General features: G+C 37.7%; 1 protein-coding gene across 1 annotated transcript; it reads left to right on the forward strand.

The window, feature by feature from the left end:
- Positions 1-7,737: 7,737 nt before the first annotated feature.
- Positions 7,738-8,828, forward strand: LOC138395555 (trace amine-associated receptor 8). The gene has a single exon (XM_069488422.1). The coding sequence runs from the start codon at positions 7,765-7,767 to the stop codon at positions 8,791-8,793; it is 1,029 nt and encodes a 342-aa protein (XP_069344523.1). The 5' UTR covers positions 7,738-7,764; the 3' UTR covers positions 8,794-8,828.
- Positions 8,829-15,010: the final 6,182 nt, after the last annotated feature.

Consider the following 15,010-nt stretch of genomic DNA (forward strand, 5'->3'; position numbering starts at 1 on the left):
CTGTAATCATGACCTTTGCTGTGTAACTTTGCGGTTCTACCCACAGGAGGCAGGGTGAGAGCAGAAGAGACAGTGTGCCTGTTCTGAGCCCAGGCCTTCTGAGGTCTTGTTTCTGTTTCTTCTCTTGAACCTATGCATTGCCATGAGAACATGCATGGGTAGCCCACAGATCCAAGGAGAATACGAGATACATGAAGCATTACTTTACTATTAACCAGAGCCCCCACCTCCTCTCCCCCAGTTGTCCCAGCTTGAAGTAGGGTCAACTCACATGAACCTTAGATAGGTGAGAAATAAATGCTTAATGTTACATGTGATTGAGAATTTGTGGTTGTTTGTTACATGCAGTAGTCCAACTGACGAACACTGTGCTATATTTTTATTATGCCAAAGCAAAAAATTGCACCACAGTTAAAGTCAAGGAAGACTTTATTCAAGACTATTGCATGCCATAGGGGAGAGAGGCCAGAACTCAGTCTGAACTCAACTCCACTGAAACAAAGGGCTGGAGAGATTCTGAGAGTTAAGGGAGGGGAAGTTGTAGGCCACCTGTGTTTGCTAATTGGCCTTACCAAAAGGAAAAGTGAATTTTCTTATATCTTCCTGACAGTCTTCTAAATTGCAGAAATGACCTCTCCAGATTAGGCTACGACCCTCCTACAGAAACTGGGAGACAGGGAATCTGTCTTCCTTGATGATCGCATTTCAAAGGGATTGCTCCCAGGTCCTTGAGGAAGACATTCCTGGGTTGTAAAACTGGCAAGAAACTTTTTTAAAAGACTTAAATCTCCAAGGGGCAGAGAAGGAATTTATAAATAAAAATTTCCTAAAATAAATTCTCTGAGAAAAGGGGGGGGGGTGTCAGGGTCCTAGAGTCAGGAAGAAACCTGTGTTAAGCTGAGGGGAACATCATGGTTGGATGTTTTAGTCAATAGTAATAATTATATAATATAAAGCAAATGTATCATTTTCACAGGTGTCTTGTACTGATACTCCAAATCCCCACCAGTTGTGAGGTACTTATGTTACCATGTACAATAAGTGAAAAAGATTGGACAGCATAGACTCAAACCCAGGTACGAATAAATTATTTTTCAGAAGGAGACAGGCTCTGGGTATGGAGGTGTCCACACATTCCATGGTGATTCAAAGGCTTATCCTCTCCATTACCTGGTGAGGCTGGGAGTAGAGTTTACCTGAGCTTCAGCAATCAATGGCTGCCATTTTCTCACTGAGCTTCTCATGAGAGCAAATCTCTTCTTCTTTCCTTGTTCCTGACTCATTTCTGGCTACAATTAATAACAAGAAATAGAAAAAACAATCAGGAGATGTATTAGTGGGTGATTTAGACCAAAGACAGTAAATAATACAAAAAAGGAAAATGGCGTTGGTGGTATAGTGGTGTGCATAGCTGCCTTCCAAAAAAGGAAAATGAAGTTATAGATCATACACTGGATCCTAACCCAATAAATGTTTATGTATGGCCTACCATGCATTTTGCACTGAATTTAATATTCTAATATCAAACGCAAAAGAAAGTTTACCTCTCGTAATATCGTTTGCTGTTATTAGCATCTGAATCACCTGCAGGTGCTTCTTAAAAATGTAGCTCTCAAGCTTCACTGAAGACCTTCTGATCATCATCTACAAAGAACTCTTCATTTGAGCAGGAGATGTGTATGGAAACAGCTAAGAAGTTGTGCTTTGTCAAACTATTCTATAAAATTAATTTCTTTTGGAAAGTTTTATGTTTTGGTAGTTGATTTTATTCGCTGTATTTTAGCATTATATTGCTTCATGTCATTTGGGTTTTTGTTGTGCTTTTTTATTTTGAATGGGTGGGTTTTTTTAGTTTTTGTTTTTATTTTTCTTTTATTTACCCCCCACCCAAAGCACACATTTAGTGCCTGGTAGTTGTTTTTTTTTTTTTTTTTTTTTTAACAAGAAAGTTAATTGGTTTATAGCACTCATAAACATACATTCCAAAATTTTAAGCAAAATGTATCAAAACTGAATCCTGCAATATATCTTAAAAGATAAAATATTGTGATCAAGTTAAGTTTATTGCAGAAGCACAAAGTTGTTTTGAGCTTAGGACTAAGTGGTTCAGACAAACTGTCACACTAAAACATTTTGCACATGAAAAAATTTACTAAAAATATACTAATGTCTAACAGGATAACAAAGATTACTAGCCTATGAGGAAACAGGTTAAAAACCATAAAAATCTGATCATGAGCAGCTTCCATTCAGACAGCTTTTACTTATCAGAGTAAGCAGGTGAAAATTAGTGCTCCATAACTATGGAAAGTTTCAGGGATTGAAGCCATCAGAAATATAGAATAAGCAGTACAAATAGAAAGTACCTAAAATGAAATATAATAAGACACAAAAGCACTAAAAGTATAGAAATTATTGATAAATTCAACCACATTAAAATAAAAAAACTTGTTTACCAAAAGTCAACATAAAGACTGAAAGTTTAAACCATATGGTAGGAAAAGATATTTGCTGCATAAGTTTGATAGGTTTTTTTTTTTTTTACACATTTATTAGCGCCCGGTAGTTTTGAAGTTGTCTCCATCCATCCCTGAAGGTTCCCAAAACACAATCTTGCTCTACAATGGTGCTTTGGGTTCCTATTCTGCTGTCATATTGGAAAAAACACAGATCCAGGAAATCAGCCACTGGGCAGCTCAGCCCAGTTCCTGGTTGTGAATCTATGTCTGTGTCCTTATAGATCCCTAGACTAACTGCTTTCCAAAAGCCAAAGTCCTAGGTGGAATTGGGGCAAAGTCACATTGCTTTAGCATCCTTTCACATGTGCTGTACGTGCTGTACAGTGAGAAGCCTCATTCCAGCCCCTAACTTTAAGGGGCGAACATGTCTTGTTTCCTGTCTGCCTGGGGCATTTTTAGATCTCTTTAAAGTAATCAAAGTCCTGGGTTCCATTGTTGTTTCTGAACCTGAAAACCAATAGGTCCTCATTTTCTGCTCTGCTCACATGTTGCGCTTGTTTCTTTTATCACACACTGAGATTATCTTATCTTTGAACTTTATATTTTCTTCTTTTTTATATGCCTGCTCTTCTATACATTTGGTGCACAGGGGTTGATGAATGAACTAATTGAGGCATCTTGGCAGAAAGTCCTAATGAAATCTTTGTCTTGTCTGGGAAGTAAAGGTGGATGAGGAAAAACCTGTTTTATGCGATTGCATATATTTTCTGATCTACTTTTTTACTAGAACTAGGTCTTTGGTCTTAAAAGGTAAATACTTGGAGGTTTTGGTTTCTATCTATCCTGACAAAAGGTGCTCTTCTTTATAACTTTCTAACTTCTAACTTCTGTATCTCACGGGATGCAGAAATCCGGAGACAGGTATCTCACAGAGATGGCGGCAGCAGTGTCTCTCATCCACAGACTGCACTTGGTGTCGGCAGCAGAAGCAGGTGTATGCTCATGGTAGGCAGAAAATGCTCCCTCCCCCATGTGTTCACATGCAAATCCCTGGAACCTGTGAGTATGTGACTGTATGTGGCAAAAGGGACTTTGCAGATGTGATTAAATAAAAAAATCTCAAGATGGGGAGATTATCATGTGGGCTCATTGTAATCACAAGTCATTAGAAATGTACTCGAGAGAGAAGAGAGTCGCTGTCAGGGTCAGAAAGAGATTTGAAGATGCTAAGCTGCTGGTTTTACAGATGGAGGAAGGGACAACAAGCTAAGGAATACTAAGAAGTGTGAAAAGGCAGGAAACAGATTCTCCCCTAGTCTCCAGAAGGAATGCAGCACTGCCTGTATCTTGATTTTAGTTCAGTGAACCTCATTTCAAATTTCTAACCTCCAGAATTCCAGTCCTGTAAGACTATAAGATAAGAAATCTGTGTTGCAATAAGCCACTACATTTTTGGTAATTTATTGCAGCAGCAATAGGAAACCAATACAATGCCATAATCCCAAAGCAGGTGACCCCATGCATTCTGCAGACACCTTGAGTGTGTCAGGTGCTTACCTAACCAATGAGCCTGGGTATCACTGGCCACTCAGCAGCACTCACAGAATTTACTTTCCTAACGTAGGATAGAGGCAGTTCATGGTCTTTTGGCTTTAAGAAATCTGCCCTATTTCTACTCCTTTGAATCCAGTTTTTCTGAGTCTAAATCTGTGCTTGATTGGTTCCCTGCTTGGCAGTAAAACTTTTTCAGTTAGAGCCCAATCTTTGGTCTCATCTCTTCGTTAGTTTTTATTTAACATCCGGAATACAATAACAAATAAATAAAATCAAAACAAAACAAAATTAGCAACACGATGTTCTCTGAATCCTTGTCTCTTGCTATTTATTATGTTATCTCTCTTCCTCTTTACGGTTGAGCAATATCAGTCATTGTTAATGATCTCACTTGCTTTCCCACCCCCCATTCCCGTTCATTCTCAATTCACTGCCATCTAGGTTCTGTCTCCAACATTCCACCAGAAGAAGTTCAATCATGCTCATCATCAGTCTATTAGTTAATGCCAGCAAACAATTCTCAGTCTTGATTTAAATTGACACATCTATACCACCAGACACTCCTGGTTATGCCCTTCTTCCTGAACTTCTTTCATCCGTGGTGTCTACGGAACCACTTTTTCCTGTTTTCCATCTGTATTTCTGGCTATGCTTTCTTTTGCAGGAATAACTTTGAGGCTGGCACTCCTCTGGTTCCTTCCGTTTTTGCTGTGCACACTCTAATCCATCAACAAATACTAAGTATCTGATACATCCTAGGCACTTTGGCTATTGTGCACCAGGCAATTACATTTACTTCTATGATTTCAAAAATACCAGAATGTGAGGAATCCCAAATGATTGTCTCTGGCAGAATTTCTTTCCTGAGCTGAAAATTTATAGGCCAAACTCCCCACTGAAGAACTCCAGTTTTATGTCCCTCTGACCAGTCCAAACCTAACTCATCATCTTTACCTCCCAAATGTGCTCTTTCTCCTGTACACCGTGTCTTACTTGTTGGCAAGTTAAAAACCTGGGAATCATCTTGACTCCTGCGTCCATCATGCACCCCTGAGCCCTTACATCCTTTTGGTCTGTAAATCGTGTATTTCATATTTCAGAAAATAGGGAGGTAAGATTACTGAATAAGGGTGGGGTGAGATCAAGTTAGGTTTGAGAATTTAAAGAGAAGGTAAGGTAGCATTACCAAGAAGAATTTGGCAGATGATCAGCTGAACAATTGTTTTCATGTCACACCTTTATGTTCTCCTACATTTATTCCAACATATTTTTAATATCTTCATCCTAAATGGCAGATCATATTTATGTTTTCAAGTCCTTCATATGCTATTGTGAAGGACAAAAGTCTTTATCACTTCCTACTTAATAGATGCTGTATAGAATCAAAGATAGCTACTTTTCCCAGACCTGAAATCCTTCTGATGGAGCTTCAGTCCTTAATCTCCCTCCCTAATTCTCTAAGTTCCTGTTAATACTGCAAGGGCAGAGCTCTGTGTCAGGAAAGGCTGTCGTTTTCAGCCACCACACCTGCCAGTTGGGAAGTTTTGCAGTTACCTCCACGTGGAGCAGTCTTTGCTTCATCATTGAGCTGAGGTTACAGAGAGGTAATTTAAAATCTGAAATGAAATAGGCAGGTAGTTCTAACGGCTTGTGACTGGAGCAGTGGCACAGAGCCCTGCTATTGGAGTTTCATGCCTGTAGTTGTTATCTTGAATTTCTTCATAATTTCATCTTTCAGTTTGTATTTTGTTAAGTGAAGGGACAATGGAGCATGTGCTGGGTGCTTGGAACCTCAAATCATCTGCAATCCTGCATTACACCTCATCCCTTCTCCCTGCCCTCTGGCACCTTTGGCCCCTGTCCAACCTGTCCCTCCCGACCCTGACCAGTGACCACTGCCATCCTCCTTCCACCCCTGCAGAGGGCTGGATGCAGCACAGGGAGAGTTGCAGTCAGGCACGCCCTCCTACAGTGTCAGGGCAAAGCATAGGCTGTTGTCCCCATCCCGGGCTGGTAGGGCCATAGCACACTTCAAGCGCTACTAGGCAGGGCCAAGCCTCTCACCATCTCTAATTCAAGCATCAAGTGCTTTCTGGTATGAAGTTTGCAATCCCTTGGGGGTGGGGGGGCGGCACCTGTCTGCCTGTGGTGGCGGTGACAGGCCCGTGAGATGCCTAGCTCAGTTTCCTTTACCCAACCCTGGCCGTGTCATATTAGTTCAGTGGCTGGCAGGAGGGGGAACTCGGCAGTGGGTGGCTCATGTGCATATACTTGCCGTGCTAATATCTCTGCGCCCAAAGGGGTGGGACATTACATAGCAAATATCAAACATCATGGCAGATCAAGAGAAACCATAAAAGAAAAGAAAAAGCCTTCTACTTCAGTACCTTTTTTTTTTTTTTTTTGTTTCTTTGGCATATTTATTCTGGAGTGGTTCCTCAGTCATTCTTTGTCCTTCATGACACTGACGTTTTTTGAAAAATACAGGCCAGTTGTTTTGTAAGATGTCCCTCATTTTGAGTTGATCTGGTGTTTCCTCATCATTAGATCTAGGTTATACATTTTTTATGGTATCCTACGTAAATAATGCCATGTGATCTTCTGAATTTTTAAAAATTTAATTTTGGTAAGTTGCAGACATGTACAAAGGTAGCCAGAATATTATAATTAACCCCCATGGACTCATCAACTCAACCAGCTCAACAATTATCAACCCATGACTAATCTTTTTTTTTGTTTTTTTTATTTATTTATTTATTTTTATTTTTATTTTTTTTTTTTATTTAATTTTACAGAATCAAAGAGTCTAACAGTATATCTTGTTAGATACAGTATGTCCTCATAATGTATACATTATTTCTTGTACAATGATATGAAATAATATGGGAAATATTCATGATAAATTATTAAGTGAACAGTGCAAGTTAAAAACAATAGTTTCATATTTTTTCCCCACCCCCCCTTTCCCGAGTCAGCATACTTCAGTACCTTTAATGACAATTTTTTCTCATATCTTTGAAGTCTGCGTTTTTTATTTTGCTAGGCCACGCAAATTATGTAAACAGACTTATCATATCAATAAAGAATAGGTGATATTATTGTCAAATCCTGGCCTAGGCTATTTCAGGACAGTTGAACTTAAACAAATCTCTTGGTTATAGAAATTATAATTATTTCTACAAAGTAGTACATCATAGAGAAACATATTTTGTAGAAGAACTTTTTAATTATATTTATCAAAAGTAGGTTTCTTTCATGATTCACACCTTACACTGTAGGGATTCCTTGTGAAGAATTTATAATGGGTGAGGTTGATTGGCTGGCTTCCTAAAACATCTTAGGGGTAAAAGCCTATTAAAAGGTGAGTTCTCAAATATATAATTATATTATGTGATTATCTTTTGCAAGTAAGAGCTTCATGGGTGTAAAGAACAAGGTATGTAAATTAAATTTCTTCAATTATTCAGATAATGTGATTTCTGGGCTAGCGAAAATTAATAGTAGATTTGCTTGGGGTTAGCTATGAGGTTTAGACATAGAAATAGTTATGTGATTGAAGACAGAATGATTTTTGAGTTTTTGAATTTCTTTTTTCTTTATAATTAAAATTGAAAAAGAATATAGAACACAATATTTGAAAGCAGTTACTCAGATATGCAGTTTGATTTTTTTTTTTTAAATTTCAGAATTCAAAAGTATCATTCCCTACCACAAGGAAGGACAGAAACAGCAAGCATCGGACAGCAGAACCATGACCGGCAATTTTTCCCAACCTGTTGTGCAGCTTTGCTATGAGAATGTGAACGGATCTTGTCTGAAAACTTCCTATTCGCCTGGGTCTCGGGTGATTCTGTACACGGTGTTTGGCTTTGGGTCTTCGCTGGCTGTGTTTGGAAACCTCTTGGTGATGACTTCAGTTCTTCATTTCAAGCAGCTGCACTCTCCAGCCAACTTTCTCGTCGCCTCTCTGGCCTGTGCTGACTTTTTAGTGGGTGTGACCGTGATGCCCTTCAGCATGGTCAGGTCCGTGGAGAGCTGCTGGTACTTTGGAGCCAAATTTTGTACCCTTCACAGTTGCTGTGATGTGACATTTTGTTACTCCTCTCTCTTCCACTTGTGCTTCATCTCCATCGACAGGTACATTGCTGTTACTGACCCTCTGGTCTATCCTACCAAGTTCACGGTGTCGGTGTCAGGCATTTGCATCAGCATCTCCTGGATCCTGCCCCTCGTGTACAGCAGTGCTGTGTTCTACACAGGTGCCAGCGACGATGGGCTGGAGGACTTAGTAAGTGCTCTCAGCTGTGTAGGTGGCTGTCAAATTGCTGTCAATCAAGACTGGGTTTTGATAGATTTTCTGTTATTCTTCATCCCTACCCTTGTCATGATAACTCTTTACAGTAAGATTTTTCTTATAGTGAAAAAACAAGCTATAAAAATTGAAGCTACTAGTAGCAAAGCAGAATCATCCTCAGAGAGTTACAAAGCCAGAGTGGCCAAGAGGGAGAGAAAAGCAGCTAAAACTCTGGGGGTGACAGTGGTAGCATTTATGATTTCATGGTTACCATATACAATCGAGACACTAATTGATGCTTTTATGGGCTTCATAACCCCTGCCTATATCTATGAAATTTGTTGTTGGTGTGCTTATTATAACTCAGCCATGAATCCTTTGATTTATGCTTTATTTTATCCTTGGTTTAGGAAAGCCATAAAACTTATTTTAAGTGGGGAAGTTTTAAAGGATAACTCATCAACCATTAGTTTATTTGCAGAATAAGTGTTAGCACTAGGTTGAGAAAATTAAGGATATTTTCAAAATTATGAATTTACAATGATTTTAAATATAAGAAATAAATAAAACATTTCAAAATTAGGGAAATATATTACTTTCTCAAATTAGCCAGGAAAAAAGTCACAGGATGGTTAAACCATTAAATGCTCCAAAAGATATTTACTGCATTAAATAATAAATAATAAAGTGGTTTACACATGTCCCCTGACTCAATGTTTTATACACATCCTTGCCACATGTATTTCCCAATTTGATGAACCCAAATCTCATTTTCGGATGTGAAATTTCAAATCATCTTTTCTTTTATGCTCAACTCTCATTTATCTACAAGTGGCCCTTGTTTAAGAGTCTTTTGCAACACTGTATTAGTTTATTAGGGCAGCCTTAACAAAATATCACAGACTGGGTGGCTTAAAACAACACAGATTTATTTTCTCATGATTCTAGCAGCTGGAAGTGCAAGATCAAGTTGTCATCCGGGTTGGTTTCTCTTGAGGCCCTCTCTCCCTGACTTGCAGATGGCTGTCTTCTTTCTGTGCCCTCACATGCTTCTCTCTGTGTGTTTCTGTGTCCTGAACTCCTCTTCTTATAGGGACACCAGTCATGTTGGATTAGGACCCACCCTAATGACTTCATTTTAAAGACTGGAGTATAGGGGTTAGAAATTCAACATATGAATGTTGAGTGACACAATTCAGCCCATAACAGACACAGTCCAGGTGAGATGACACTACCAAAGGGTCTGTTTATTTGCTGCTCTTTCTGTAACTATTCCTTGCTGTGTCTTAATGTTTGTACCTTCCAGGAGTTTTAGGAGCAGCAGATAAGCCTCTCTTGCTTCATGGCTGGGCAGAACCTTGGAATTTCCATCCACAATATTGTGGGGACAATAATTCAGCCTTGGGAGCTGGTAGTAACTACACATGTTACCCAGAAATTTTGCAAGTGAAAAAAATCTACCACAGAAAGCCTGGGACAATGGTCCTTAGCAAATGGAAACTCTGCAAAAGAATAATCAATTATCACTAGCAATTGTCATTTCAACACCGACTTTTATCACTTGACAATAGTGTATAATTCATTTCCACTACTTTTCTCAACAGTGTTTCTCATCTCCTCAGATATTTCAGTGTCAAAAATTCTATGATAATAAGGCAAAAAAAGTATGTTACAAAGAGGATAAACGCTGCATACTACAATTTTATATTTTGCTTTCTGGAATATTTTACACTCTTCATTCAGTGAAAGTCATTTTGGAATGCATGTCTAGGGTATTTTGTATAAAGAAACTAAATTGTAGTTGAGTAGTGGGGTATAAACCTTTTTCTTTTTTCTTATGTTTATTGAATTAAGATTATCAAAGTACTTTTTTCTCATTGGTTTCCAATGAGGCTTTTAATTCTTTTCAAATAAATTTTTAGTATTAATTATGTATAAGTACTTGCGTTGGGAATGGCTAAGGAAAAAATTGTATTATATATATTATTTGCCTCAAGGAAAATAATTTTGAGGGTAATATGAACAACATATTTTAAATTACTTTATGGAGGCCAAAAAAAGTGTTGGGGGTGCTAAGTTCTGTGAACAGAGGACCAATTACCAGTACAAGACTAGTTCTTGGTGCTGGTCTTTCCTATAACATTGTCTTCTCACTCATAACCTGAGGGATTATAAAAAGGAGTTAAAGGAGACCTTATTTTTTGAGTAGAAAGCACTTTTGATTGGTCTTCAAGCATGTTTGGACATGCAACAAGTAGACAGGAGTGTGGAAACCTCTTTTTAATAGAAGGATTAATTTCCATAATTAACAGGAGGATTGGGCTTGGCAAATTGGAAGGCAATGAGTAGATTAGTAGCGTGATAACAATCAATAAATAAAGTTTCATGCTATCATTTAACTATACTCAACAGATCAGCCTGTGGCAGATTTAAAAAAGGATACAATGCTCCCTATTTTTAGAGTATAGAGGACAAACATAGAAAAAATTAAAGGAAAGAGTTGGATAATAGTTCTATTCAATAAATATCCTATAGACTTGCACTGTTGCTAAATTAAATTATAGATAATGAAAGTGATCAAAACTCAAAGGTAAATTAAAAATCATTGAAATTCATTCTGTGGGCAAGCAAAACATTATTTTGCTATAAATGATGCCAAAACCTCTAAAACAATTCTAACTATGAAGTTTCTTTTGAATGTGTAGTAGGTATGTGGAACTTCACAAAGGAGAGAAAAGATAAGAGATGAACATTTGTTAATCTTAAATATGACTATCCCAGATGTGCTGATCATGGCTTTCTGATTATACAAGCATATAGTGCCTTTGTTGTTATTACACAATAACCTCCATGGCCATAGATGATCAAATTAGAGTTGGACACAGGATTCCAGGAAACTCATCAATAGGCTTAGTTAAGTCCATCACATTATCACTCAAGAGATTATGAACTAAGACACCAAATCATGTTAATACTGAGCATTAGAATGAAGGTCCTTGGATATTACTTAAGATCTATTTTATTGTTTTCTTCATTAATATGATAAAAAATATATTTATCACCAAAGTTCAACACATACTTAGATATGAAACGTTAGAAGCATTCTCTTTAGGATCCAGATAAAGATAAGATGTTCCAATATTTTCACAACATATAAATATTGTTTTAGAAATACTAGTTAATACAACTAGATGAGAGAAAAAATAGATATAGAAATTAAAAATAGAAAGTTAAAATATTATTTGCAAATGATATGACTAAAAATATATTCATCTAATTCCTCCTTGTTACCATTGAGAACTAGTTCCAGACATCAACAACTCTTTCCCTGTTGTAGAAACAAATTACAAGATGTATATGTCCCATAATTATTTCATTAACCTTAAGATGAAACAATTTAAATCTAATAATGATTATATCTAAATTTATGAAACACTCATTTTGTGCCTGGGACTGCATTAATAGTACTAACTCATTTCATCTTCAAAAATAACACTATGAGGTAAGGTAATATTATTACTTCTACTTTATAAATGAGGAAACTGAGACATAAAGAGATGAAGTCATATACTCAAGGCGAAGATCATTTCTTTTTTTATTTTTTAGAGACAGACTCTCACTCTGTCACCCAGCCTGGAGTATAGTGGTGGCACACCCATAGCTCACTGCAACCTCAAAGTCATGGGCTCAAGCGATCCTTCTGCCTCAGCCTCCTGAGTAGCTGAGACTACAGGTGTGATCCACTGCTGCTGGCCCAAGAGTTTTAAACAAAAATGATTATGGGTGCATTTCCATGTGGCCTCTGCCTTTTTGGGAACCACTATGTTCATTCTGAATATCACATTATTTCTGCATTCTACTGATCTGTTGTGTATATTTATTTTCCCCAAAAAACTGTGTTTCTCAGGATAATGTCCCTTCTTGCTCATCTTTATACCTCCAGCATGGACCTTCCACCATACTTAGAACATAATATATAGTCAATAAACATATGTTTGCTAAATAAGTGTGAATTTCCTTTAAATATAGAAATATTTTAATGAGTTTATGTAAGAATGTTCATAGTTACATTAAGTAAATATGATTCTGAATGGATCTTTTTATGCATCAAGGTGGTTATCTTATCAAAGTTGCAGGCACTATACATGTTAATTTTGTGGCATGTGAGTGTGACCATTCATGGAAATAAGTTTGACTTGAATTGTCTTCTGGAAACAGCTGCCTTCTCTAACTGTAGGACGTTGGTTATTGAATTCAAGGGATAGAAAAATTTGCAAACCAAGAATGTTGTATTTTCTCACATTTCCCTTACCACCAAATCATTAAACTGTGATAAGAGACACAAAATATTGGGACTGAAACTATCTGTAAAATGATCTGATTTAAACCATCCTTTTTTTAGTTCAGGACACAGCTTAAGTAACCTGAGCAAGTCTTGTAAGTACAGGTAGGAGGCTGGCCATACTCCAGCAGTGTCTGGCTGTCCGCAGGCTGGGATTGGGCCCTGCAGGGACAGCCCAGAGGTTCACCCTCATCTGCTCCAACATCTGGTCAAAGTGCAACCTCTCTTTCCTGAGCATTTCCTCAATTTCCCTCCTTAGATCTGGCTTGCCTGATTCTACCGATTCATGGCTATTCCCTGCTATATAATAAAATATATATGTATATTTTATAATATATTTTAATTTTCAATTAGCTTTGAAGGTTTTAATAGGATTTCAGTTATACTTTAATTTTAACTAGATTTAGAATTCTGGTTCAAAAAGAAATCCTCAGACTTTAAAAGCATTTCTCCCGTGGGCTGCAAAAATAAATACATAAATAAATAAAAGCATTTCTCCGTTGCCTTCTATGACAAAGCATACTGATGAGAAGTTTGACGCTAGTATGATGTTCATTCTTTCGTCTTAAGCTAGATTTCTCTGACCCCTGTTCTTGGGAGCTTTTAAAATTATTTTTTTATACTCTGCTAAATTTAGTGTCTAATTTTTTTCATTTGTCTTCTTTTCAGTTGGAAGACACTTTGGATTTGAAGCCTTAGATATTTCTTTATCCTAGAAGAAACTTTCTCTAGCAAAAGCAATAAATTGCTTTTATTATTTTCTTTTCTTCACTCTCTCTGTTTGGTCTTCTTGGGACGTAGCTCTATTTCAATAGAGCTCTTTCCAGCTCTCGTGAAAGGACAGCTCTTACCTCTCTGGCAACCTCCTATCGTGTGTGTTTTGGGTCATGTTTTTCTCTACTCCATTCTTTAATTTGTTCCCATCTGCTTTTTATCTTTCAGATATACTTTTTAGGGGATTTCAATAGGATTTTAGGAGTAAGATAATTAAAATTATGTGCTCAGTTAACTTGACAGGGCTGATGTTCAGATAATATGTACTGATTCAACCATTCCAATTATTAAAATGTTGAAATGCTTAAATCTTGCCAGTAAATATCTGTTGCCCTAAGTCCACATGCAACCTTTCCCCCCGCTCCTTCTCACATACCAGCCAAGCCACCTCATAATGCAGAGACTGAAAGATCAATGCAAAACAAAGGAGGGCAACTCAAGGGCTTGCTCTGCCTCTCAGAATAGCATTCTTCTGATCAGTCATTGCTCACATCTTGCCATGCCAGCATTTTAGTGTTTGAATGTGAAATCTGAATATTGGCCCAAAAATCATTTGGTCACAATTTGAAGACTTTACCAACAACAAATTTATTTTTTGATAGTCTAGCTCAAAGAAGAAAAAAATTAAGTATGAATTCAAAATTACCAAAAGATGATTTATTATTTTCTTTCTAATAAATGAATAAGATATCTCAAAGTGTATGGTAGAATGGTGAGAAGTACTTCTCAAATTATTCAAGACAAGCATAAGGAATGAAACTCTAGTCATCAGATTCACCCTTCCCTCTAGTTGTATTGTGAAGCCTGACTCACTGAACATGTCACTAGTTACGGGACAATCTGAACTTGGTGCATCACAAACACAAAAAAAGTACAGTTCCCTGTTGTGGGCAAGTCAGTGCAGTGGACCTCTTTCGCCTCCTCTTTAGAGTCTGTCCAGCAGAGGAAACTGTATAGGCCGTTGTTTCTGGGCTCACTTTGTCCAGGAAACCACTCCATTGAAGAAGGTACTGGTACGATGTTTCAAAATTTAGTCCCTGTTTAGAGATGCTTATTCAGTATTCTGCTGATGCGTCTTGTGTTCATGTTAAGCAGAGGGAAAGTAGAGTTGGAGAGAGATGGTTGGGAGAAGAAATAGACCAGTAGGGGGAGAAGCCTACATGTCACTGATTCAGGTGCAAAGGTGGGCGAGTTTCATGTGTCTGCAGAACATGTGGAAGATAGTTAGTTAGGCTTGGCTCTTCTTGCAGGTGTCCCATTCAGGGTGCACCTAGACTCTGTGACACATCACACAGGAGTTGGAGATGTTAAAAGAGGTCAAACAAGCACTGATCACAAGCATCAGGGAACTGGAGAATGGGGATGCCTCCTGTAGAGACCACTGAAGAATTAAAGTTTGCCCTGCATGGGCCAGACATGATTTGGAGGTCACTACACAAAGGTCATGATCACCAAGAGAAAGCTACAAGCAGATCAAATTTGGCATAAAATGATTTTGTTCTTTTTCTTCTGCTTTCTTCTACTCTCCGTGATAGAGAAGCAGAAAAGGAGGATAGGATGAGGAATAAAAAAGCAAATATGGCCCTT

Source organism: Eulemur rufifrons, chromosome 15, assembly GCF_041146395.1.
Source record: "Eulemur rufifrons isolate Redbay chromosome 15, OSU_ERuf_1, whole genome shotgun sequence".
NCBI classification, from domain to species: domain Eukaryota; kingdom Metazoa; phylum Chordata; class Mammalia; order Primates; family Lemuridae; genus Eulemur; species Eulemur rufifrons.